Raw genomic sequence first — 26062 nt, forward strand, 5'->3', positions numbered from 1 at the left:
GCCACTGAATAATTGATCCCACCCAAGAAATGCAATTACTGACCCCCTCTAGTCTGACCTGTTGTGTTTGGGGAGAGTAAGTAACCTAATCATTCCTCAGGACGGTGTAAAGGTCAAGGTCACTCAATAAATAAATGTAAGGGCATTATGGTGCTAGCCTAAATAAACTTTAAATAAGTATCTGTATGTAGGCTACACACGTGTGTGTTCGAATTGAGTGACTTGTTTGTCTGAAGTGTAATTAGGTTTGATTACCTGATCGTTTAGGTGTAGGAGGAGCCAGAGAGAGACGATGCACCTTTATCGACCTCCATTCCGTTTTTAACGAAGCTGTCGACCGTTTTGTTTGCGGTGTTTGTTATTGCATTTTCTTTTTTAGCCTACTTGGCCATGGCTGCTTATTCACTTAACTATCTAATGCCATAATAACAGTATGCAGACTATAGCCTGTCAACATTATGCCGGAGCGTGCTGTCCGACGATTGATCAGCCAGCCATGTGCATCGGTGCATTGTGATGATGATGAATGATGATATATATATTTATGCCCCCCATGGGACTCGGTGTCCCCTCCAACTGTTGTGTCGTCACCAGTTACGACTGGAGCGCGTAATGTGTAGGTGTGATCATACATGGCCATCTTCCTCCTCCGTGACAGTCATCATCATCATCATCATCATCAGATCACCAGGGCTTTCCCCGCGCATTCAACACAGAGCGATTATGCAATAAAATTAATTCCTCCAGCCAGGCGCATTTTCAAGTTGCACGCCGACCATTTCTTCTCATATAGATCTCTGCAGCAGCAGGGAACATGCTGCCTGCAGCTGATTCCGATGTAAACAGTGGCAGCATATCTAGCAACAGTCCCACCGACGTCGCAGCAGCAGCAGCAGCAGGGGAGAGGATGGACAGAAGCGTGCCAACCGAGCAGGACAGGACCAAGCAGCAGCACAGTTCTTCAATGCCATCCGGCGTGCTCGGTGAGTGTCACGACAAAAAAACCTAAAATAAAACCGTGTATTTGTCTCGCATGCACTGCAGGTATAACCGATGGGGACTAGATGTAGGCTATTAGTGTTGATTTGCTAAATGAAAAAGGGGAGAGAGAGGGTGTGTGTGTTTTTACGATGGTGCAGGATACCCTGACAAGCTATTCGATCCAACCGAACCCGTACAATACCAAAAGTGGGCAATTTGCTGTCATTCTTCTTATCGTGGTTTGCGTTTTGGTTTGCCCTTTCTTTCCTTCTTTCTTTGCCCCTTGCTGCATAGCATAGGCTACAAATTCCGATTGAGAGACAGGCCCAATAAGTATCAGGTCGTTGTGGTCCACAGGTGCAGAAATAAGTCCTGCAGGCTTTACTTATAAAAATGCAGGTAGCTATAACGTCACTCTGCAGGTTGTAAGCTAGTTGCATCGGGTTTGATTTGCAGGCGTTTTGAATAGACAGTGAAGAAACATAAAATGTGCAGAGTCTGCAGAATTTCGTTTCGTTGCAATTGTCATTGAACAAATTCTTTAAATCCTGTTTTTCTTTCTTTCATCTTAAGCTACAAGCAGGGTAAAAGAGCACAGTGGGGAAGATTGTATCCACATACTTTGTCAGAGCCATAACAACTGTTTTTTCTTGCTGAAAACTGATTTTCATTTCATTTGTGGGTACAAATGTTGCCCAGAGGTGTTCTCTTAACAACATCTTTGGACACAAGATCACCATGGTGCTGATTGAAAGGTCCAGACAGTTCCAATATCCTATAGCTCGGAACAGATGAGTCATGGATATTTATATTTTGTGTCTTATACAGTGTTATCATCATGCCACCACTACAGATCATTTGACTACACTTACTTCTGCTTTTGTTCATTCTACAACACCCACACAGAGGTGGGAGCTTCATTTCAGAAGTTGACAGCTCCTGACAAACTTTTATTAGTGTAAGAAAGGGTACATTGATCAACAAGACTCCATGGGTTTAAGTGAAGATTTAGGTCTATATGGCGGCTGTTAATTTAGGACCTTCAGAAATGGCTTTCAAGTCATCTTAGGTCTCAGGTCAAACTTCACTTAGATATATTTTTTCATAAACAGGGCAATTATTAATGAATTAATGAATATGTTCCACAGAAGAGGAAGAATGACATAGATGGTTACCAAGGCTTGCACTCAAACAACTCAAGTCAAGGTGTTGCTTTCAGATATACAGTACTGTACACAGAACAAGGTGAAAGAGGCGCCACACTCACTCCATTAATATATACTCTACAAAAATATAATGTTTGTAGATGCATAATGAGAATTATGTGGCAAGTTGTTTCGCCGTAGTATAAAAATAAATGAGCAGTGTTCCACAGTCACCACCACTGCTGTAGCTCCACAGCAGCTGGCCTGTAGAATCACCATGCAGTAGCCTATATTTAAAGTGATGGTATTGTTTAGAATTTCTCTGTAATGCTGAAATGCAGATCCAGGCATTTTCTCTGGAACAAAGTGTTTGAGGCAAATGACTTGGCAAAGGATCGAGCTATGAGCAATGATGTCAGTCAGTGGAGTTATTCACTATAAAGCGTCAGTTCTAGTGGTCCAACACTTGTAGGATAGGTAGGACGGAGAGGGAATCGGGGTAGAATCATGAGATGGATTAAATTGCACCACTATGTCAATAGCGAGGCCAGACTTTTCCTGTGGTCAGAAGTTCTGTACAGGAAAAAACACAGAATCAAAGACACACCCATATCCTCCCACAGAAACACACGCACGCACGCACGCACGCACGCACGCACGCACGCACGCACGCACGCACGCACACACACACACACACACACACACACACACACACACACACACACACACACACACACACACACACACACACACACACACTCTTTTGCACCTTATAACTAATTTCTTGTACACACCTTCTGCTTTTTTAAGCTCTCCTCTCCCTTTCTCTGCACCCCTAAAGGAACATGACCCCTTTGACCAGCACCAAAAGGACACCATAGCTCCATTTACAGTTCATCATACTTGCTGGTATAGCATGCAGATTTATAATGCTATTAGGGATTAGAATAGAAGTGGCGTTGGCGTTGAAAGTGAGTGATATGGCTTTGTGCAGGAATGATCTAATGGGGTGGGTGTGTGTGTGTGTGTGTGTGTGTGTGTGTGTGTGTGTGTGTGTGTGTGTGTGTGTGTGTGTGTGTGTGTGTGTGTGTGTGTGGGTGTGTGAGAGAGAGAGAGACGTGTGTGTGTGTGTGTGTGTGTGTGTGTGTGTGTGTGTGTGTGTGTGTGTGTGTGTGTGTGTGTGTGTGTGCTGGACATAGCTGGAGAATGGAAAGAACAGGTTGAATACATCATGACTGAGTTTATAGCCAGGCTGAACCTGATTGATGCTTCACCGCTGCCACTGCTAATGAAGTTGGAGGCTATCAGGCAGGTTGCCCTGTCCAGAATTCAACATCTCTTCTCCAACGTTCACCTAGCATGCAAAACACTTAGTGAACTAAACGACAAAATAGTTCATTTTGTTAGGAAGTGGTTTGGACTTAACACCCACTCCACCAGACACCACATTTTCCAGTCCAAACAGGGGGGTGGGTTTGGCGTCCCAAATGTGGAGTGGATATATAATGCCACAAGGCTGGCTCACCTGCTAAGCATGCTAAACAGTGATGACAAGACTGTCAGGGAACTTGCTAGATCTTCTCTGTTTCTAGATATGAAACGGCGTAAAGTGCCCCTGGCAAGAGAGGGCGAGCCAAGTTCTTTTGAACCTGGGGTTCAAAAGAAAGCCCAACCTTAAAATGGACTCACATGCTACTGGGTTCGGCGTGTCATCAGATTGGCCTGACCTCAATGACCTCTGTGCGAGAACCGGAGTATCCCTACACTGGGTCCGACCTGACTCAGACACTGTAGCAGTCTCTGAGGACATTATTACCAACTGTAGGATCTCAGTAAGGGCTACTGTTATTGATAAAGAACATCATTTATCACCAGTTAATGCACGGAGGTACCTTGTAATGTTACAACAGCAGAACCAACAACAACACTGGACTGGTTTAAAACTACAAGGAAAGCTAGCTTGCCTTCCTACTGCAGATCACACCGTCTCTCACACAATATTCAAAAATTATGCAGTTGATGAGGATATAATCACCTTTACAGTCAAAGCCAGATTACAGGTCCTCCCAACCAGACTCAATCTTTCTCTGTGGTACCCTAATACGTTTCCTCCTCATTGTCTGCACCATGACCACACTCCAATTACTGAAACTCTGTCACATATTCTGAACGGCTGCCATGTATATAAGGGAATGTACATTGCTAGGCATGACAGAATTGTTGACCTATTAGCTAAGGACATAAGTTCGTATGTTTCATCATCTGCCAAAATGTATAAGCACTCTTGTGTTTCAACTGCCATGTTCATGCGCAATAATGAAAATGATGCCTTTTCAGATGTCACAGCTAATACACCAGATGTTGTTGTTGTTGATGAGGACAGTAGAGAAGTGACCATTTTGGAAGTGGCATGTACATTTGATCACAGCCTGGAAGAGGCATTCCTTACCAAGGTGCTTAAGTACCAACGTCTTAAGGATGCTACAAATGTAAACTGCTTGTGTTCATATTTGGAAGCCTCGGTAATGTCCATAAATCAGTTGTGAGAGGCCTGCAGATTGCAGGAATGCCCAAGCCAAAAGCAAAGGCATTGGCAAAATTCTGTTCAATGTCTGTGATAATTGGCAGTCGCCATATATGGAGGAGGCGATGCTTCCTGTACCCGTGATCTGTATTCTGAAAGTTTGCGCATCTACTATTGTTAGTGTTCAAGTATTTATTGTTAAAATGTGAACGCAAATAAAGATGTTAAATGTGTGTGTGTGTGTGTGTGTGTGTGTGTGTGTGTGTGTGTGTGTGTGTGTGTGTGTGTGTGTGCACGTGCACGCGCACAATGCGTGCGTGCGTGCGTGCGTGCGTGCGTGCGTGCGTGCGTGCATACAGTGCAGTGCAGCTTCACTATTACTATTTTTGCAGTATAGCAGTAAAGTTAGCAGTGCCATAAGTACCGGACAGAGACCAAACAGGGCTGGGAACCAAGTTGGTAGTGGTTTTGAAGAGCCCTGAAAGTAATTACAATTTGTAAATGGATGCAGCTCTATGTTAAGCATTAAGTCCCACTGACAGGTCATGTGATGAAATGATTTGACGGAGGCCGACATTTGCTCATGCAGGACAAAGAGTGTCTGGATGAGCGATACAGTTAACCTTCATGGACAGTGAACAATTATCTCTGGTGTTGAGAAGTACTGTACTGTTCTGTCTTTTTTCTAGCTGAGAGAGGTGATAAAACAACATAGTTTGTGGCCAAATGGTGTTGATGAGTAACAGAGTGGCAGTCATGGGCAGATTGGTTCAAGTTCTGCTTCACTAAGCTGTCAGCTGTGTGATCACTCTGATGAGAAAATATTACCATCTGTCGATGCGTTTCTCTCGTGCTCGCAGCGTCATTTATTCAGTCCTTTGACACCTTTCTCACAGGCCACTTTCTCGACTTCTCTCGCTGCATTCTTCCTCTCCGACACCCACACTCACTCTCTGAACCTCGCTTTCTGACAGTCTCCCCTTTGCCCTTATGTTTGCCTTTTTCTTTGAAACGTCTCCCTTCAGATAAATTGTTTGGGAAACGCCTCCTGCAAGCCAGACGGTACATCATGTCTCGTAGGTCCTGGCTGAAGATGGTGCCCACTGAGAACTGTGATATCCTGATGACATTCCCAGGTAAGGTCAACCCTCCTTCCATTCTTCCTGCTTTGACCAATGAACCATTACAGAGAGAGAGCAGAGCAGTCTCATTAGGACAGCTTTGGCCATTAGCCAACCACTCAGACACATGACCGAGACCCGGAGCGATCCTGGGGGACGATTAGCCCTAGATCCCATCCATTTACAGTATTTGCTTGTCTAGACTAGAGACTGTCCGCTACTGTTTTGATTTTGACTTTCAGGATTGTGGATGGTTAGATAACACTTTTATGTACATAACAGCACACATCTAAATTGTATCTATTGTTTTAGTCCTCTTAGAATACTGAAGGTGAGGCAAAAATGTAGATACATCAAAATAAGTTGACACCTATTATTCTTTTTAAGATTTCACATACAGTACCGGTACATAAAACTCGTAAAATGATAAATCGTCATGTCAAAACATGGAATGAAATGTGCTTATATATATATATATATATATATATATATATATATATATATATATATATATATATATATATATATATATATCTGCATACCTATACACAATGCTCTCCTTGGCAAATTGGTTCCATTATGACTAGGATAAGTTTGTTTAAAAATCATCTGTTAATATAGCCTCACAACAGGAGCAGTCACTGACTGTGCCCATCATTTCAAATTGTAGAAGACATGTTTTGCTAGCATATTAGCCTAGTGATCTAACTGAACTGACCTTTCTGTGTCACTGCTCGGCAATTGTCTGGCCCTTCTGTCAGAGGTTGAAGAATGGGCCTGGTTCAGCCTCCCTATGCAGCAGGAAATCTATCATCTCTGTAAAATGGCTAGGAAGAAGAATTTTATGTAGAAAAAAAGCAACACAGTCTTTTAATCAATTGAAAGTTTGTATTCAAGACTAAGCTCACGTCATATGTAAGTGTTGTTGACTATAAAGGCACTTGTTTTGATGTGGATGTGCTATTAAAACTAGGTCCTCTCTCTTGTTCCAGACAGTATAGATGACCACACATTGTTGTGGCTTCTAAATCAGATCCGCGTTGGAATCCCACAAGTGAACATTCAGATACGACAACACAAACACACCCAGGGCCATGCATTCTTCATTACTACTACATTTGAGAAGTAAGAAATGTCTTAGTGTGTGTGAGTTGCTGTGTGCCCTTGCCTATATGCTTATTGCTTATGTACCCAGCACAGAGTTGGGCATGATAGTGAAGTGAATTGCTGGGTCTTTTTTATTTTTGCATACACACGTGTGCATTTCTGCATTTCAAAAGATCTCATTCTGAATTATTTATTGTGGCTGTGATTCTGGCTGTACTTCCTACTCACCATTACATTTACTCAAATGAATATATTATTCACAATAAAATCTTCAACTATAAAATATCACACTTCATCCTTTATAAACATTCCTGTGCGGCAAGTATGTTGGAAATAGAGTCAGAGGTGTGTGTGTGTGTGTGTGTGTGTGTGTGTGTGTGTGTGTGTGTGTGTGCGTGTGCGTGTGCGTGTGTGTGCGCGTGTGCGTGCACACGTGAGAGAGAGGGAGAGAGAGAAAGAGAGAGAGAGAGAGAGAGAGAGAGAGAGAGAGAGAACTTGCCACTGAGTGTTCGTGTGTACTGTAAGTACACACTTAGAGGATCAAACTGCTGGCATGCTAACCTCTCAGCAGTTTTAATTCTACCTCTAACCGAGCATTTTAATCACTTAATTTTCCCTCTCTGTCCTCATCCTTAGCTTACTGCGGGGAGCTGAACAGATGGGCATGCACAAAGCAGTCAAACCACAGTATGGCGGCGGGACGCGGCGCTTTTCCTGTGAGGAAGACAACATCTATGAGAACATAGAGAGCGAGCTCTGCTTTTTCACCTCACAGGTTAGAGGAGGTTAGCGGTTAGAGAGGCTGTGGGCCCTGCACCTGCAGGCAAAACCAGACAGTCTTCAATGTTAAAATACATCTCATGTACACATCCTTTTTCACCCTCATCCACTCTGAACTGTTTTCAGGAGCGGCAGAGCATCATTCGGTACTGGCTGATCAACCTGCGAGCCAAACATGGCGAGGTGCTTCACAACATTCACTTCCTGGAGGGACAACCAATCAGTAGGCTGTTGTTTATTCGTGCTTGAGCTTTTCTTTGCTCTTAACCACTCTTAAACCATTTGTTCTTTGATGCCCGGGGCCCTGAGGGGTCTATACTTGGTCCCATCCTTTTTTAAGTCTACACCAAATGTCTTAGCCAAAAAATGAAAGCCTCAAGCGCTTTCAAGATTTTCAAATGGGCCCTGATCCAGAAAAGGTTGGGAACCGCTGATCTCGAACAAATGAAAAGTACTGCTGAAAACACACAGCAGAGAATGGTTTTCATCCATTGACTTCTGCATTATAGGCCTGCCGTGCCTCCATTGAGGCACTCTGCTGTATATGTCACCCTGCACATTGTACAATCTGTTATATACTGTATACGTATGATATAGCCTTATAGATAATCTATATTGTCTATAAATAATGTTGATTTATAATCCTAAAGGGCCACTTTGCTGATTTTTAACATTAATCTTACAGAGAGCTCACAGGCACAGAACACGGTGAGAAGTCAGATGTTCACATGTCCTCACAAATGAACAATAGGATTTGGGGTAAAAATAGATGAAGTCAGCCATTCATCTATACATTTGATGTTTTACATGCACAGTGAAGAACTTGATATTTGTTTGTGATATTCAGCGCTAATCTAATATTCTGTATTTCCAAAGCTAGTGTCCTAGGGCCAGTTGCACGTCCCCACCCTAAGAACCCTAACTTAAGGTCCTTACACACCGGGGCGATTTTTTTCATGCGAATATTACGTTTTTTTTAAAAAAACCTTATAAAGTCAATGCAAGCTTCCACACCAGTTTCGCGGAGCGAAAAAAAGCGTCTTTTAATTATTCGGAACGAGTCCGAATTTTGCGTATATTCGCATATTCGCCGGTGTGTAACAGCCTTTAGCCTAGTTGTAGTAGAGTGAATGGCTGTTAAAGGTGTGTTCACACAGGAGGCGAAGATGTTCTTCATGTCGTCACTTCATTCACGTGATTTTGGTCGCTGGAACATAGGTTTTCATATGTGATTCACCTATGCGTGCCTATTCAGGCATGCTGTCAAACAGTCTACTACACACTACTAGCAAAATAATTTAGTAACTCACTAGTTTCAAACTACTAAGCCTCTTGAAGGGGCTTTATGCCCTGACGTAGGACTGAAGTTCTGTTCAGCGGGTGCAGCCTATAGCCCAGGACATTAAAACATGTACCTCCAGTGCAGAAACACCTGCAGCATATACTCAAATATTCATCTGGCACTAAAGAAGTATGACAGTGAATGACAGTGCAGTGATGACAGTGAATGTATTCCACCCTAGTCCCAGAGCTGGTGGCTAGAGGAGTGATCCATCAGATGTTTCCCCTTCATGAGCAGAGGATCCTCAGCCAGCTGATGACATCGTGGGTCCAGGCAGTCTGTGAAAGGCAGCCTCTGGGTGAGCGCCAGCAATCTCACAATGTCCTGCATGCAATAGAGAGCAGTAAGACAATGGACAAGATTATCTATTCCAAGTCACCCTTTAACTTAAACTTTTAATATAATAATGTTGATGAAAGAGTCTGTGTATTAACCACTTAAACCTTATATACTTAGTTGACTGGGGTCCCCCGGGGGTCTATTACTTAGTCCCCTCCTTTTTTTTTTACCTCTACACCAAATCTCATGAAAGAAAATAGCCAATCTACAAGCTTGCAACCCGGATGAGAGCAAGAAGAGTGGTGGAGACTTTTGATTTGGAAATTACTAATCTAACCAACGTTTTACAGTTTAAGGGTCATTAGTATGTTTGAAGCTAAAAGTGCTATAACTGTGTATGTTCATAATTGTTTAGATTGACAAACTGAAAATAAATCATAATTTTTTAATTGGAGGATTTTGTTTCCTAATTATTTGTCTGTGTTATAGATGATATCTGTGACTACTTTGGAGTGAAAATTGCCATGTACTTTGCCTGGTTGGGTTTCTACACCAACTCAATGCTGTACCCTGCTGTTGTTGGCTTTCTGCTTTGGATTCTAGCAGAAGATAACCAGGTACATGGAGCCTAATAGTTCAGCAATGTTTCTAATTGGGTGATTGAATACCTAAACTTGTTGTAGTAAGGTTATTCATAGTAAGGTACGTAATGCATAGTTTTTATGATCTCATTGTTTCAAGCGCCATCATGTACCATTTGGTGACTAGTAATTAGGAATGAGAGGATGTAAGATCTATAAAAGTGATAAAAACACAAAGTTATTAATTCACTGTAGATGTACAATACACAACTAATAATATCAGGTTCATAGGTAGATTGTTTTAATTAATGGATGTGTTTCTCTCATTGTGATTACCTGCTGCTGGGTATCAGTGAGTGTCTGAATTTGTTATTTGTTTTTCAATAAAAAGGATGTTCACAAAACACCTAAATTATTAACAAAATGTAATTTAAAGTGATTCCAGTATGTTTTAGTGCCATTTCAAGGTTTAAGCATTTTTATGATTAAAGATATAATATTAGAATACTAATTAATTTGGCCATGATAATCATGATATAAATATAAGTAACTACACTAAGTTAAATCAATACTGAAAAGTAAATACCGGTAGGATGGATGACTCTGAGGATTTATGAAAATAATTTAAATACCAAACAAGTGAAGTGAATCTACTGTGGGTGGCATAATAATCATTTCAAGTATTTGTTCCATCAGTGTGAGTGAGTCTTCTCTCTGCCCACACAGACCAGTCAGGATATCTGTTGTGTGGTGTTCGCCCTCTTCAACGTTGTGTGGGCTACACTCTTCCTGGAGCGCTGGAAGAGACGTGAGGCTGAGCTGGCGTACAAATGGGGCACATTGGACACCCCAGCAGAGTCTCTGGAGGAGCAGCGGCCACAGTTCAGGGTGTGTATTCCTCCCTATGTTTTGACACCTACACAGTCAAATCTTGAGTGTCAATGTAACTCTGAGAGTGTACATTTGTACACTCTCAGAGTTACAAATGGATAGAATAACACTGAGGATTGTGTATGTTACTATGTAATAGGAAATTCATGGTGAATGCCAAATCTTCAGAGTTTTTGTCTTACCTTTGACCCTGTCAGAAGAATTCTTTTTATTTCCAGGTATGTTTTGCACATACAATGAATTTGTCATGGTGAGGCAACTATTGACTAAATACTGTATAAATAAGTAACAATATACAGTAAAAATATGAAGTTAAGCAAGAAATAGTTAGAGATATATATAAGCAGCTACGGCTGCCTTTATAAAAGAAGATCGTTGTCGGCAGGATTCGAACCTGCGCGGGAAGATCCCAATAGATTTCTAGTCTATCGCCTTAACCACTCGGCCACGACAACACATTTCACACATGGTTGTGCACGGGTGTCGTGCTCCGAAAATAGTAGAAATAGTAAAATAGTAGCTCACAATTCGTCGCAGCTGATCTGCTATTTTCGGCAGGCAGATAATTATAAATAAGGCATTACAACACCACCACGGCTCGCCAAGATACATTTTAGTCAACTAAATCAACTGTGGATTTAGTCGACTAAAATATTATGATAATTAGTCAGCTAAAACTAGACATTTCAGATGACTAAAACTAAATGGATTTTTTATCAAAAGACTATGACTAAAAAAAGAAAAAAAAATCTGTCAAAATTAACACTGCACTGCAATAATAATAATAATATTTGTGTCCACTTTTTAGTTGTATTGCAGCAGCTATTAGCAGCAGTGGGTGCTCTTAATACAGCACCCAGGGATCAGTTAGTGTTTAAGAGTTTTGGCTCAGAGACACTTCGACACATAGACCGGGCGAGCCAAGGGTCGAACTGGTGACATTCCCAGCTGGTCTCTCTCTCCACTCAGCTACGGCTGCCCTCATAAAAGGATGTCGTTGTCGGCAGGATTCGAACCTGCGCGGGAAGATCCCAATAGATTTCTAGTCTATCGCCTTAACCACTCGGCCACGACAACACATTATGTGCGTGGTTGTGCACGGGTGTCGTGCTCCGAAAATTTCAGATGACTAAAACTAAATGGAATTTTAATCAAAAGACTGACTAAAACTACATTAAAAACAATTGCTGTCAAAATGAACACTGCACTGCAATAATAATAATAATAATATTTGTGTCCACTTTTTTGTTGTCAAATCTACCTATCCTAACTATTAGCAGCAGTGGGTGCTATTAATACAGCACCCAGGGATCAGTTAGGGTCTCTCTGTCCACTCAGCTACGGCTGCCCTTATAAAAAAGGAGATCGTTGTCGGCAGGATTCGAACCTGCGCGGGAAGATCCCAATAGATTTCTAGTCTATCGCCTTAACCACTCGGCCACGACAACTCGACATGCAGTAGGCACCCTGTAAGGGTTGGTATAGCAGTGGAGACAGATTTACATTCATACAATATAATTATAGTATGAAAGGAAGTCTCAATCTGATAATTCAAATTTTATGTTGTTTAAAAACACTCTGGTCCAGCAGTTCTGTGGTTTGATCTCACAACTTCTGTCCTCTTGTCTTTCCTCTTGACTATACAGTTTACCGATTACCATCTCCTCATATAGAAGAGGTTGCACTATTAGTGTCGCTTTGTGCCCCAGAGATCTTGTCCATGGTCTAAATACTATCAGTTTTTATGAATGAGTGGCAGACTGGAGTGGTATGTTTGCACAGCAGTGAGTAATGTGGTCTGTTGTCTTGGAGACCCCGTGGGGCGAATTCCAGCAGGAAGGTAGCGGTCTCTATTCATTCCCCAATGTGTTGACACCCCTCCCCCCGCCACCCACCACGTGGCTCTTGAAAGAATGGAGTGGAAGGAAGTAGGGGGAAGGGCGGGCGGGTGTGTTCAAATTGGGTATTTACCAGCACTTGTTGCATGCCCGGCTAGCTCAGTCGGTAGAGCATGAGACTCTTAATCTCAGGGTCGTGGGTTCGAGCCCCACGTTGGGCTCAGTACTTTTGAAAAAGGAAGGGCTTCTTTCAGCCACAGAATCGGCTAGTGGGTAACACTTCCTATGCATGCTACTATGCATCCCATGTCTATTATACATTATGAGCATACTTATACTGTTATAAACAGATTATATATAATCTGTTTATGACACTTTGTACTTATAAATACTCATAGTGCTTTATAACAATAATCATTAGACATTATTGATTGATTGATGTACTTTATTTAGTAAGACATGAGAACAACAGTACATGGAAGTACAAATTCACAATACAAGGTCTACTATTACTACTATTAAGGGTTCAGGGTTCTATAATGATGGTCTGTGCTTTAGTAAAGTAACTAGAACATTTTTTTAAGCAGAATGTTCCTTACAAAAAGTTTCAATAAAATTACAACATCAATGGAATACAAATTTAAAAGCATTAAAGGTAGGGTAAGTGATTTACTTTTGTTAAAAGAAATGTTAAATAAACTATTCTGATAGTACTCATTGCTATAGAGTGTTTGTTCAGTAAAAGGAGTCTCCCATGTCTCTCCAGCTCTTTATTAAACAGAAAATGCATTTTCAGTGCTCTCTCCTTATTGGCTTAAATGTTGTCACCTACCTGAAAATGTACTATAGTCTGTTTACTAAAGAGCTGGAGAGAACCCTGTGACCGAACAAACGCTATGTAGCAATGATTACTATCAGAATATAGTACTTTAACCTTTAAAAATAAATATACATATAAATATCACTTACCCTACCTTTAATATGCTTAACAGAAATTGTATTGAATAGAATACTTTTACAAAAGATTTAGCATTTCAGTGGAATAACTTTATAAGTCCAAAAAGTTAGGTAAAACCATGGTTGCTACGGTGAGTACGGTCTAATAGATGTTGCTATTGTGAAACAAATTAAGTACTATTAACTCACTTTGATTACTTTTACTCAAATAAGTTACTTTTTACTCACCATAATCACTATAATCACTTAAGTACTTTTACTCAAATAACTCACTTTGTCGTCTGTACGACCACTTCCTGGTAAAACCGGAAGTGAACAGATCCACGTCCGGGTTGCACCATTGAACTCCACTTTCTGATTAAATTGGAAGTCGGTGGTACCATCCACCAAGTTTGGAGCCTGTAGCATGCTGGGAACTGGAGTTATGGCTGTTTAAACCCTAGCCAATAGGAAAGCAGAGGGGGCGAGGCTTCAGCAATTGCAGCCCACCCTGTGAGACCACCGACCAAATTTGAAGCCTTTAGCATGCTGCGAACTGGAGTTATGGCTGTTTAAACCTCAGCCAATAAGAACACAGAGGGGGTGGGGCTTCAGCAATTACAGTCCGTCCCTATAGACCATATTCACACGCCGGCCATATTGGAATTTAACATTGAAAGTGCCACCCCGTTGCCGTGGAAACGGGGTGGCACTTCATTGACTTAATAGCAACATGGCCGCCGTGTGAATATGGTCTATTGATGGTCAAAGTCCACAAACCAAGTTTTGAGACAGTAGCATTCTGGGAACTGGAGTTATGGCTGTTTAAACCCTAGCCAATGGGAAAGAAGAGGGGGCGGGGCTTCACCAATTGCTGCCCACCCCTTAAAGGGATATTTAACTTTCAAAAAAATCATTTTATTGTCGACTTTTATCGTCTACTCAGGCTTTTTAGAGCCCCCCAGACAGAAATATGAAACATCCCATTAAGACCACCTACCATGTGTGAAGCCTTTAGCATGCTGCGAACTGGAGTTATAACTGTTAAAACCCCAGCCAATAGGAACATAGAGGAGGCGGGGCTTGAGCAATTACATTGCTATTGGTGGTCTAAGTCCACAAACCAAGTTTTGAGACTGTAGCATGCTGCAAACTGGAGTTATGGCTGTTTAAAACCCAGCCATGTGTCCGAACGAATGGCTATATCGCAAAAAGTAAAAGTCAAATGAAATTTCTTTTTTTACTTTTTTATCTGGCCCAAGATATTGAGGCAGTACGTGTGCGATCAAAAACATGGTTTATAGAGCGAGTTAAAAAAGTGTTTTAGTCTAGATGTTATTGCGAAAATAGCTTGAAATTTAACATTGATCGTAATGGAGAGCCTATAAGGGAACAAAAATGTAAAAACTTGAACTGCGATTTCGGAGTCTTGTGCGCTGTTTAAAGCTAAAATGTTTCTACGATAAAGTATGCCAGAATAATGAAGCTGCAGAGTGAGGTAGTTTGATGATTTTCATAATCTCTATGGGATAAAAAATGTATGAATAAAGTTAAATATTGCAAAAAGTATAAACTTTTCCAAAAAATATTAAATCACCAATGAAAATGCAAAGATTTAGTTTCTAGGTGAAAGTATGATTAATAGAGTAATTAGAGCACAAAAAAGTGCTCTAGAAAAATGGGCAAATTTTCCCTTAGACTCTCATTATAATAAATGTAACACAAAAATTATAATTGTAAAAAGAAAAGTACAAGCACACCATTCTGTGTATAGCTGAACATGTTGAAGTTTCAATGACATTTATAGTACAAGGTATGTGGTAGTAGTAGGCCCAAAAAAGTGTACAGAATTTAGAAAGAAAGAAAAGTCAGTGAGTGACCAGTAATTATGAAGAATTATGATACTTGACCTTATGAGTCAATAAGAGGCTTTATAATTTGTTATTATTGCATTTCGAGTACTGCATTTCGCAGCGAAACTGTGCACACACACTCCCTGGATGCCAGAGCAGGACCTCTGCCCCGAATGTTTCAGATCGGCCTCTTACAGCGCCACCAGGAGGCCGATTTTTTTATATTACTCTTACAGATTTTGTCCGAGCATCACGCAAATCGGTACACAGTATCTCTATAGTCATGTGATCAAGACGGATCTGTCCGATTTTTCATATTCCATCCTTATTGGCTAACATTGGCTTCCAAAGTTTTCAGGATTGGTCCTTTTTGAACAAAATGCCTCAAATCATGAAAGCAGCATGCGATATCCGTGAAATCTTGCACGCACTTTCCCACTAGGCCAAGGAAGAAATGCCACCCTATTCACATTGGCCTGTTATAGCGCCACCAGCAGGCCGACTTTTGCAAAACATTTTTTTTGAACAAAATGCCTCAAATCATGTACGTAGCATCCGATTGCTGTGAAAGGCAGTGGAAGAAATGGCACCCTTTTCACATTGGCCTATTATAGCGCCACCAGGAGGCCACAATAACCTACCTGACCTGGAGCAGTTTTTCTAGTTAATGTGTCCTTCTTGTTAAGTTTGAGTTTATTTTGTTATACTTGATCTGTACTGTATACTGTACCATCTGGCGTTCTCACCTAATCTCACCCACAATACCCACAGGAAATGTAATTGTGACTGTTGCAAAGATTCGCAAGATGAATAATGATGTATTCCTGACCTACTTTACCAAACTATGTGAACACTGAACAACATTTCAGTTAGAGATTGGCGTTGAGCCTAGAGAAATACTGTATTTCTACTCAGAGTGAAGCACATTTTTCACACATTTCTCACCAACGTAAATGCCAACATATGACATAAAAAGTAAAAAATATCCACTCTGTCTTGCTCATCAACTGTCCAAGGGGGTGAAGCGGTGCAGTCCCATTACAGGATGTGAGGAGTTCTACTACCCTCCCTGGAAGAGGACCTTGTTCCGGTGGCTGGTCAGCCTGCCCATATGCCTGCTCTGTCTTTGCTTTGTCTTTGTGGCGATGCTGCTCTGTCTGGAACTGCAGGTTAGTGATGGATAATACAGCCCAACCAAGAAACCCATTTACTGTTTGACGTGTTTTTGATAGCTATTATACCACTAGTGGGATTTATTTTGTATGTATTAGATGCATTCTTCCCTTTAAACATACCTTTACTGTAGAATGATGCTGGTGCCCATTGAGGCGTAGTGGTTGAGTCACTCACTGCCAGAATCACACATGGACTTGCTGGCCTAGAATCAGATCCCACCAGAGCATTCCTGTCCCTCCCCAACACAATCTATCTCTCTGCTTTCCTACTGAGTATCTATGAAAAAAAGATAATACATTTGTGTAATACAGCAGTAGTCATTAAGAAGAAAATGTTAATCCATCCAACTCAGTTGTCAGGGTGTTATTAGTGTGATGCTTTGTGAGCTGTCACATTCATGCCCAAAGCGCTACTAGTGTCGATTCACATCAGTGCGATTTTCAAGGACAGCTATGTGTTGAATACAGTGCATTAGGTGAATAACTTTTAACCCATTACAGCCGGGAAAGCATCTGTGTCATTTTAGATTTTAACCACTTTAACCATTATTTTATACTTTGGCTATTAAAAAATTGCAGATATACAAGGTCATAGCACGACACTTTGTGCCGCGCTATGAGCTTGAAGATCTGCTATTTTAGAAAAATCTTGAAAATGTGTGCAAATCTTTGAATATTCTTTATATACTTTTTAAAGCTTTTTGCTTCTGGGGGGTCCCTGGAACAACATATTTTGAGATGTCGCTCCGCGGCCAAATACATATAATTTTGGGGGTCCTTGACATGAAAAAGTTTGAGAACCACTGACATAGAAACATACGTTTTTCAGAAACATTTGTAGAATCGGCCTCCGGTCTTATTGGTTTAATTAATAAAGATGACTGTGTCTCATACCCTTAATTCATTTGACAGGAGGTGGTGATGGACATTAAGGAACTTCCTGGCATTACCAGATTCATTCCTAAGATAATTCTGGCCATTACTGTGACGATATGTGACGAGGTGTACAAGAAAATTGCCTACTGGCTCAATCACATGGGTAAGAGCCTGAAAACAAACTTGAACAGTGAACTCAAGACCAACAGTCAAGCAGTCGGTGCTTTGTGTTTCTTCTTTAAGACACAGTATGCAACAATATTATCAATTAAGCCAAATTGAGCACTTTAACTCTGGTGTCCCTACAGTATATTGGGCATGTCGAAAATGTACGCTCATTTTTGTACAAATGTTTCAAAGCTAGCATATCTACATGCTCACAACGCGTCGCGACACTACACATTGTAAGCTTGTAGCTATTTTCAAAAATGCAAAATAAAAGAACATTTTCGATATTTAAAAAATATTTTTTTAATATATTTTTTATATAATAATTGATTGACTCATTGCTGTATAGACTATCACTAGAGTGTTTGTTCAGTAACAGGAGTCTCCATGTCTCTCCAGCTCTTCATAAAACCAAAAATACATTTTCAGGTCGGGATACCAATGTTATCCAATCAGGCTAGAGAACTCAGACAGGATATAGATCAAACAAGTGAAATTTGAAGTGATGACACAAAGAAATCAGCTGACAAAATTGGAACTGGAACACTAGAAAAGTTAAGCTGATAAATGGGTACTCTACTACTCTCTCCTGATTGGTTGACATTTGGCAACCCACCTGAAAATTTCTGTACAAACACTATAGAAATGATTACTACCAGAATATAGTGATTTAACCATTTAACAAAAATGCATCAGCTGCATTTGACAGCAACTAATGCTAGGGAACTTGTTAGTATGTGGAATAGTTTGAGGAGAACAATGTCTAGCCACATGCATACTGATGAAGGAATTTTAACTTTTAACTATGATGTTCCTTTGCTTGTAACTGCCTTCTCTAGCAAAGGTAAGGGAGCTTGGGCAACAGTTGCATGGCAAGGGAACAGTCATTACTCTCATTTCACTCTCACTATTCACCTCAACACTGAATAATACTTTTGTGAACCTGTTTTGGGGTCTTTTCCAGAGAACTATAGACTACAGAGTGCCTATGAGAATAATCTCATCATCAAGATGGTTTTTGTAAGTCAGGCTTTGTTTGCTGCTTGATATTTCAATAGAGAGGACTGGTATTGATGTATGGTTCTTTATGCAGTTGTAATGTTTACTCTTTGATTCACAGTTTGAATTCATCAACTCCTACCTTAGCCTTTTTTACATTGGATTCTACCTCAAGGATATGGAGCGATTGAAGGAGGTAACGACAGATGTCACTTATATCAGAGACACACTAGAGCAGGGCTACTCAACTTAAGATGGCTCAGGGGCCACTCAGCAAAATACCAAAAGTCCAAGGGGCCGCAAGCTAAAAATTACGGTCCTATTTTGGATTTTTCGATTTTGTAACACACTACGCATTGTTATTGTTATAAGAAAATGTACATTTTGACATCATATTCTTTTCACTGTACCTGTTTATTTTGTGTGTATGTCCAGTGGCATCAGTTCAGCAAAAGCTAAGGTATGGCAAGGTTAGGGTTGCCAACTCCCAGAGATTGAAATAAGGGACACCTACCCTGGAAGCCGCGCGCCCAGGGTAGGTGTCCCTACTTTTTTTTTTTGGTTTGATGAGGGGCCCCAACGGGCCGCGGGTTGAGTAGCGCTGCACTAGAGGCTTTTTCTTTTGAAAATACGTTTCTGTTCTCTATTGTCAGTCAATGAAGTATACATTAACTGTAAGCCAGAATTTTCTGATGTTCCACTTTCAACAAGCCTTAAAAGCCTTACATTTCAACAAAATGACAGGCTCATAATTCAGCGCTTCAGCATTTACCATTCTTTCATACTCTTCACAGATGCTAGCCACTCTGTTGATCTTCCGCCAGTTCCTACAGAACATCAAAGAGGTCCTCCAGCCGTATCTGTACGAGCACCACAAGCTGGGTGTTTTCACCCCCAGGGTGGTGTGGGAACTCCTTCAGGCAATCGTACTCAAATATGGCCGCCTGGCCCTGGGAAAGGCTCAGGCCTACTCCTTCCTGGGGCCAAGGGGGATTGCTGTCATAGGTGGGGCTGACGGCAACACAGAACCAAAAAAAAGAGGCGATCTGAAAGCCGGGTTCAGACTCACAGAGGAAGAGTGGGACATGAGCGACAGCGCCCTGCGTCAACGGAAGGTCGGCTTCTCAGAGAAGGTCGACTATCAGGACGTCACCGCGGAAACACAACCAACAGCAGACGACAGTTCCCAGGAGGACAGTCCCACACTGGTGGAGGAAGGGATGTACGGCGCGTCTAGCATTTTTGACAGCTGCGATGATGACAGCGACTGCGAGACACTGTCTCAGGTGTGTGTGAAGCCTGTCCACCTGGGGGTGCAAAGCCTGTCCACATCAGAACCTGTACCTGTGTAGAGGGACAGGAGACGAGGACAGAGCGAGAGGAGAGACATGAGAGATGAGCTGTCCAAAACCCTTATTTTTGAGGAAATGGAAAAAAGAGCATGTGTTCTAATTGATACAGTGCAGTCATTTAGTCTCAAGCTCTGCTTCATATTTTTGTTTGGTTACGTATTTGCAACCCCCCCCCTTCAAAATAGCAAAACTAGCAGATCTACAAGCTCACAAGCACAATCCTAATGCTAATCTGCATTTCAGCAGGATACCAAGGAGAGGAGTGCTGCCGTCTCGCTGAATGGATGTGATTCTCTGTGTAAGCGAAGAAAAAATGTCAGCGAGGGAAAAGAGGACAAGAAATCTTGGATTGATCCGCCGCAAGAACCCAGAACTGTCACCCTCACCCAGGCTGAGATTGAGAGCTGTATGCAGACATACGAGGTGAGACTCTATTCTCCCTTATTTTCCAAACTGCTTCAATGTCAGCGTTGTGTTGGTGACCGACTCTAAGGAGAGTATTTTTTACTTTTGATGTGATTGATTGATTGAATACTTCATTAGCAGTTTGCAAAAAAAGCACAGGAAAGTACAGTTCAATTCAAGGTCTGCTAAGAGGATTTTAAACCCAAGAAAGCCTATGGCTTGTTTCCATTGGGGTCCTTGGTACTATGTCTAGCTTATATTGTCTAGCTTATGTTTCTGATTAGGTAAGATGGAAGGAAAATGTAATATCTCAAATATAATAACAATATCTCAAATTTATATAGCGCTTTTCTAAGTACCCAAAGACACTTTACATTGTGGGGGGGGGACGACAACAACAAAAGAAAATCAACTTTATTAGGAAAAACACTAAGAAAAGGCTAAGACTATGGAATAAAATCAATACAAACTGTGGAATAGTGAGACGGGGGTATGCAGTTAGCTGGGGAAAGCCATGTTGAAGAGGTTTGGCCGGTGGGGGCTTCTCTGGGACCATTGTTTGTGGGAATGTAGATTTCCATCTCCACAAACTGCATCCATGAGAACACTGGTGACTTTTGACCTCAACAGGACACTCTTCAAGACTACCAGGAGATGTTTGTTCAGTTTGGCTATGTGGTTCTCTTCTCTTCGGCCTTTCCTCTGGCTGCTATGTGTGCTCTCATCAACAACATAATCGAGATACGCAGTGATGGCCTGAAGCTCTGCACAGGTATGCAGAGGCCCTTTGGACAAAGGGTGGACACTATTGGCCGATGGCAGGTCAGTATCTTTTGTTTCTTGCTCTAAGAAAAAGGCATACTTCATAGAAATGTAAATTAAAGCCTAAATTAATATTACATTATTTTATTATATTTGAAGTTGACAACCATTATATTTCCCTTTCCCTTTTTGGCATAAACAGACAGTGATGGAGGCCATGGGACTGATAGCCATCATAGTGAACTGTTACCTGATTGGTCAATGCGGGCAGCTTCAACGGCTATTCCCCTGGCTGAGTCCAGAGATGACTATTATCTGCATTGTCTTGCTAGAGGTATGCCTGCTGTAATGTGTCCACCAACAGTAAGGTCAAGACTATGTAAGTGGTGGTGCATGAGGTTTCAGTTTCATTCTCAGCTAGCAGCCTGAACGAAACATAGTGGTGTGTATAGGGTGCTCACCTGTTATTATCTGTTGTCTGGCTTTGCTGCAAATGTAAAAGTCAAATCAATCCGTTTTTGTAGCTGTATTTTTGTGCACTCACACTTTTGTGTGTGTAGCAACAATAGCAAATGCAAATCCTCTGAAGACATTGTATGTGTTTAAGAGCTCTATTTTTGTTTTGACAAAAATGTGGATTGTGATTGTTTGTGCCTTTATATAACTTGTCTGTTCATCCTGTCCCTTTGTGGTGTTGGTGGTTTACAGCACTTTGCAATTCTCCTAAAGTACGTCATCCATGTTTCCATCCCTGATATCCCTGGCTGGGTAGCAGACGAGATGGCCAAGCTAGAGTACCGACGAAGGGAAGCTTTCAAGGTATACTGTAGTTATCTTATAGCTTGAAAGACCTTCGAACAAAAGCATACTTGAAAGCTTGCTCTACTTTGTGAGACTTGTATCATACTGTGAGTCTGTCTTATTTTGTGCCCCTCGGTCTTTGTATGGTATGTCAAAAGAGTATAACCCCAATGTAGTCGTTATGCCAATAACGTCCCCGGATTTTTTTTTTAATACAGCGTCACAATCATTTTTACCACTTTAACCATATCTTATACCTTGGCTATTTTATACTTTGGCTATTCATAAATAGCAAATATACAATGTCATAGCGCATCACTTCGTGCCGCACTAAGAGCTTGTAGAGCTGCTATTTTTGAAAAATCTTGAAATTTTGTGCAAATCTTTGAATATATATATTTTTTTAATAGAGAAGATGTTTAACTAAAAGCTTTGCTTCTGGAGGTCCCTGGCACAAAATATATTTTTGTGCCAGGGAGATGGGGGGTGTGCGGAGATGGGGGTCCGCAGCCAAATACATTTTGGGGGTCCTCCGTGGATACACGTGGAGTCGCCAGCCGTTTCTTTTCACCTGACATTGAGGAGTTTCACTAAACAGATGCACTGACCAACCTGTAGATCATCACTGTGTGTTTGCTGTATACCAAAGCAGAAGTAAAGTGGTCATACATAGTAAGTTGAGGTTAGCAGCATAATATGTTGTGTAAGTTTCACTGTCACCAGACAGTAACTCTGAAAAACAAAACAGCTTCTCTGTGTGAGGCGCTGCCTGCTGAATTAGGTGACAGCTTTGTAAACAGCGGAAATGGCATGCTTTATAGGGAACTGTTATTTCACAACACATAATCTTAAGATCTCTGCCACTATCTCAAACTCCAGCTTCTTTCATCTGACACGATGTATGAAGGTATGAAGGTCATCGTATGGCCGAGGTTGGAACGGTATAGAATACCTTGAATAGAATGCCTTTATTGTCATTGCACACTACAACGATATTTGGTGTGATCCCTCAGTAATACCTACAATATGAAAATATTTATTAAATAAATGAAAACACCAGCAACAATCAACATATTAAAGTATGAATATGAAAATCTGTATATTGTACTATTAATGCAGCAGTTGATGCATGAATAGTGCAATATACAGAGTACAATATAGGTTGCATCCAATGTAATTGGTAACAGCTTACTGATTACCTGCATGTAATTGTAATCAGATAACCTCATATGTAAGGTTATCTGATCATTTCAATTCTTTGGATTACTCCCAAATACACCTTTAAATGAAGTAATCCACAGGTTACTTAAAGTAATCAGATTACAATACTTTTGTTGCATTACTGATTACAATTACATGCAGGTAATTAGTCATCTGTAAGTGAGTACATTTTAAATGTAATCTTCCCAGCTCTGTGTACGATTAAGTAGGGTTGACACGCTGCCTTGTTTTCTCTTTCTCTTGCTTTCATGCTCACTCACTCTCTTCTTCTTAACTCCTCGGTCTGTCTGCGGAGCAGAAACACGAGCGCCAGGCACAGCAGCATTTTCAGCAGCAGCTTAGGCGCCGTCGAGAGGAGGAGGACATGCAACGTCAGGCTGAGCTGCAGGCAGAGGCTCGCCAGGAGAGCGAGTGCCACAAGGCAGATCCCCACCACCACCACCATGATAAGACCTCAGGGGGCAAGCCGGGGGACAAGCCCAAGAGGCCCAGTTCTCTGCTGTGCAACAATAACGTGATGAAGCTGAAGCAGATCATCCCGCTCCAGGGGAAGTCGCGCTCTCCTGCCCAGTCCCCTACAGGAAGCGAGGCCAAACTCCCCGGCTTCCTGAATTTCAAGTTCCTGAAGTCACCCGAGGTGAAAAAGGAACTGGCAGTGGCAGTTGGAGCAACGGCGGTGAATGCCTCTGCTGCCCCCGGTGGCCAGGAAAGGTCACAATCTCCCAACAGGACATTCAGTCCCGGGAAGCTGTTCAATTTCAGCAAGTCGGAGGGGACTGTTGTGTGCGTGAATGGGACACAGCCATCCAGAACAGGCGATGCTTCCTCCCAGGCTCCAAGCACACAATCCAGCAAGACTGACCTAAATACACCTGAGGAATTACCTTCTAACGATTCAGATAAAGGAGAAACAAGACAATCATGTGATTCAGATAACCCTGGCTCAAAGAGTCAATAAATAGACTATTAAAACTTTCACTGCAATGTACAAATGTTCGGGCAACATGCTGAGCCTTCAAAGCACTTGTACTGTAGCAGAAACTTTAGTTGAGAGGACCAAATGTAAGGTCAGCAAGTGTTAGACTTTCACTATTGACGCAAACTGCTTTGCACAAAAGCATTATACTGTATCTATTCTCACTTGGCTCTATGGCTTCCATGTAAAACGAAATGTACAGTATGTGTAATTCCTTGAATGAAGCTCAAGTACCCTGTAACTAAGGTTAAAGTACTGCATGACTTGTGGCTCTAAACTGGTTTCCAATTGCTATTTGGCACACAAAAAAGTATCCTATAGCTGTGCAAAGAATGTTTGAAACTGGACTATGAGCATCATTTGCTCTACTTTGTGAGAGCCTGTTTATCAAAGGATGTAAAGATTGTGAATAGTACTTTACCAACTACATTATTTTCTTCATGCCTGTCTTGAATGCATGTTGTATCATCTGCAAGCATGTCAGTGGTAATTCCATGTCTTTTCAGTTGTCAAGCACTTTTAAAGCCATTCTATTCCTCCGCAATAGCTCAGATTATAATCACTGTGACCGTGAGAAATATATTTTTCTTAGCTTTGATTTTCTATGAATTATTTTATTACATAAATTTGTGAATGTACTCCAGTGATGCAAACATGATCTCACTTGAATAAATACCCATTATGAGAAGTTTGTAAATTGATATTAATTTATAAATTGATATTAAGCATAATAGATATAATGCAGGTAACAGCATATTAGGACACGCTCACTAATTTAGCTCAATTTATTGAGAATATGGATCCAAGAGATATTAAAATGCAATGAAACATAAAAACACATCATTTCCATTCAGTGTCAATTAAAGAGGACTTTATGTTTATCTCAAGTTACATATGTAGTCATGAAACTTAAACAAAAGGAAAACATCTGAAATCGACAATGACCTCCACGAAGATAAACCAAAGCAGATCTGTCCCTGCCTGGCTTAGAAATGTGAAAGGAGTTGAAATATATTTGTCCAGGCATATTGAAGCAAGTACCTGTGAACATAAATGTTAAACATATACATAGACAGATGTAATGATTGGCCATGGCAAAAATTATAGTTGATAGTTTTGTAGGTATTGTATGAACTAAAGAAAAAAAGTGAAAATAGCCTATCTACAAGTTCACATTGCAGATCGGCTATTTTAAAATAATAAAGGAACCATTTTGGACAAAGGTTTCCACCCGACAGCAATGATAGTATGTATGATCAGGGTTCGATTTGTAGGGGGCGGGGGCAGGAGGACATTTTCTTCTGCTATTTACCCATTTTTTAAATAAAAGGGTTGCCAGGGTGAATGTGGTTAACATACCGCACATTTTAACAACTTTGTTAGTCATACTGTGTATGACTGTGTTAGTCATACTGTGTAACTTTTTCAGTTAAACAAAAGCTATTTTTAGGGTCTTTCACTGGTCCTTTTTTTCAATAACGATTACACATACATTAGTTTTTTGACAACTTCTCTAAAGCCTATTAACCACCAGCCAGTGTTTGCCCCAGACACTCACGCCAAAATGACAGAGGCACTGGAAGTGTATTTATTTATGTATTCTTCTGACAACTTGTTGCGTTCCACCTCAGGCGTTAGGACCCTATAGCATTCCTTTTTGTGCAGTACTTATGTAGACAAACGCTGTAATGACAACGAACGGAGCTACGAGAGGTGTCACCAAAGACTACTAAAATGAATGTTACACAGTGGGACTTTAAATTGTGATATAATCAAACATAAATATCAAACATATCAGTCTACATTTCCCAAACAAAAATGCATGTATTTAAGTCTGACCAACACAAAATAAATTAATGAACAGAGGGGGGATGATGAAAGCGTAATTCCTAATTCCTCCCCCATAACCGCGAGCAAATCGAACCCTGTGTATATCGTATATGGTATAT

The 26062-nt window shown here is 41.1% G+C and overlaps 1 protein-coding gene across 2 annotated transcripts; it reads left to right on the top strand.

Moving 5' to 3' along the window:
• The first annotated feature begins 801 nt into the window (after nt 1-801).
• Nucleotides 802-24753, top strand: ano8a (anoctamin 8a). 2 transcript variants are annotated; one of them, XM_080439435.1, is made up of 18 exons: nt 802-983; nt 5676-5786; nt 6764-6896; nt 7515-7653; nt 7785-7881; nt 9182-9298; nt 9769-9896; nt 10587-10748; nt 16395-16547; nt 17466-17592; nt 18562-18617; nt 18718-18792; nt 19391-19882; nt 20192-20371; nt 20984-21175; nt 21318-21449; nt 21824-21934; nt 23436-24753. In XM_080439435.1, the coding sequence occupies exons 1-18, from the start codon at nt 815-817 to the stop codon at nt 24093-24095; spliced, it is 3234 nt and encodes a 1077-aa protein (XP_080295561.1). In that variant the 5' UTR covers nt 802-814; the 3' UTR covers nt 24096-24753. The 2 variants fall into 2 exon arrangements, with proteins under 2 accessions (XP_080295561.1, XP_080295562.1); XM_080439436.1 differs by having other exon boundaries at nt 20195-20371.
• The last annotated feature ends 1309 nt before the right edge of the window (nt 24754-26062 follow it).

Source organism: Gymnoscopelus braueri, assembly GCF_963280865.1.
Source record: "Gymnoscopelus braueri genome assembly, chromosome: 10".
NCBI lineage: Eukaryota > Metazoa > Chordata > Actinopteri > Myctophiformes > Myctophidae > Gymnoscopelus > Gymnoscopelus braueri.

What these genes read in the sequence shown, in the direction of transcription:
- ano8a (XM_080439435.1), top strand. Translation starts at nt 815, where the DNA reads ATGCTGCCTGCAGCTGATTCCGATGTAAACAGTGGCAGCATATCTAGC. An exon ending in ATATGGAGCGATTGAAGGAG is followed by an intron (nt 18,793 to 19,390) that starts GTAACGACAGAT and finishes TACTCTTCACAG; the next exon opens with ATGCTAGCCACTCTGTTGAT. An exon ending in GACGAAGGGAAGCTTTCAAG is followed by an intron (nt 21,935 to 23,435) that starts GTATACTGTAGT and finishes TCTGCGGAGCAG; the next exon opens with AAACACGAGCGCCAGGCACA.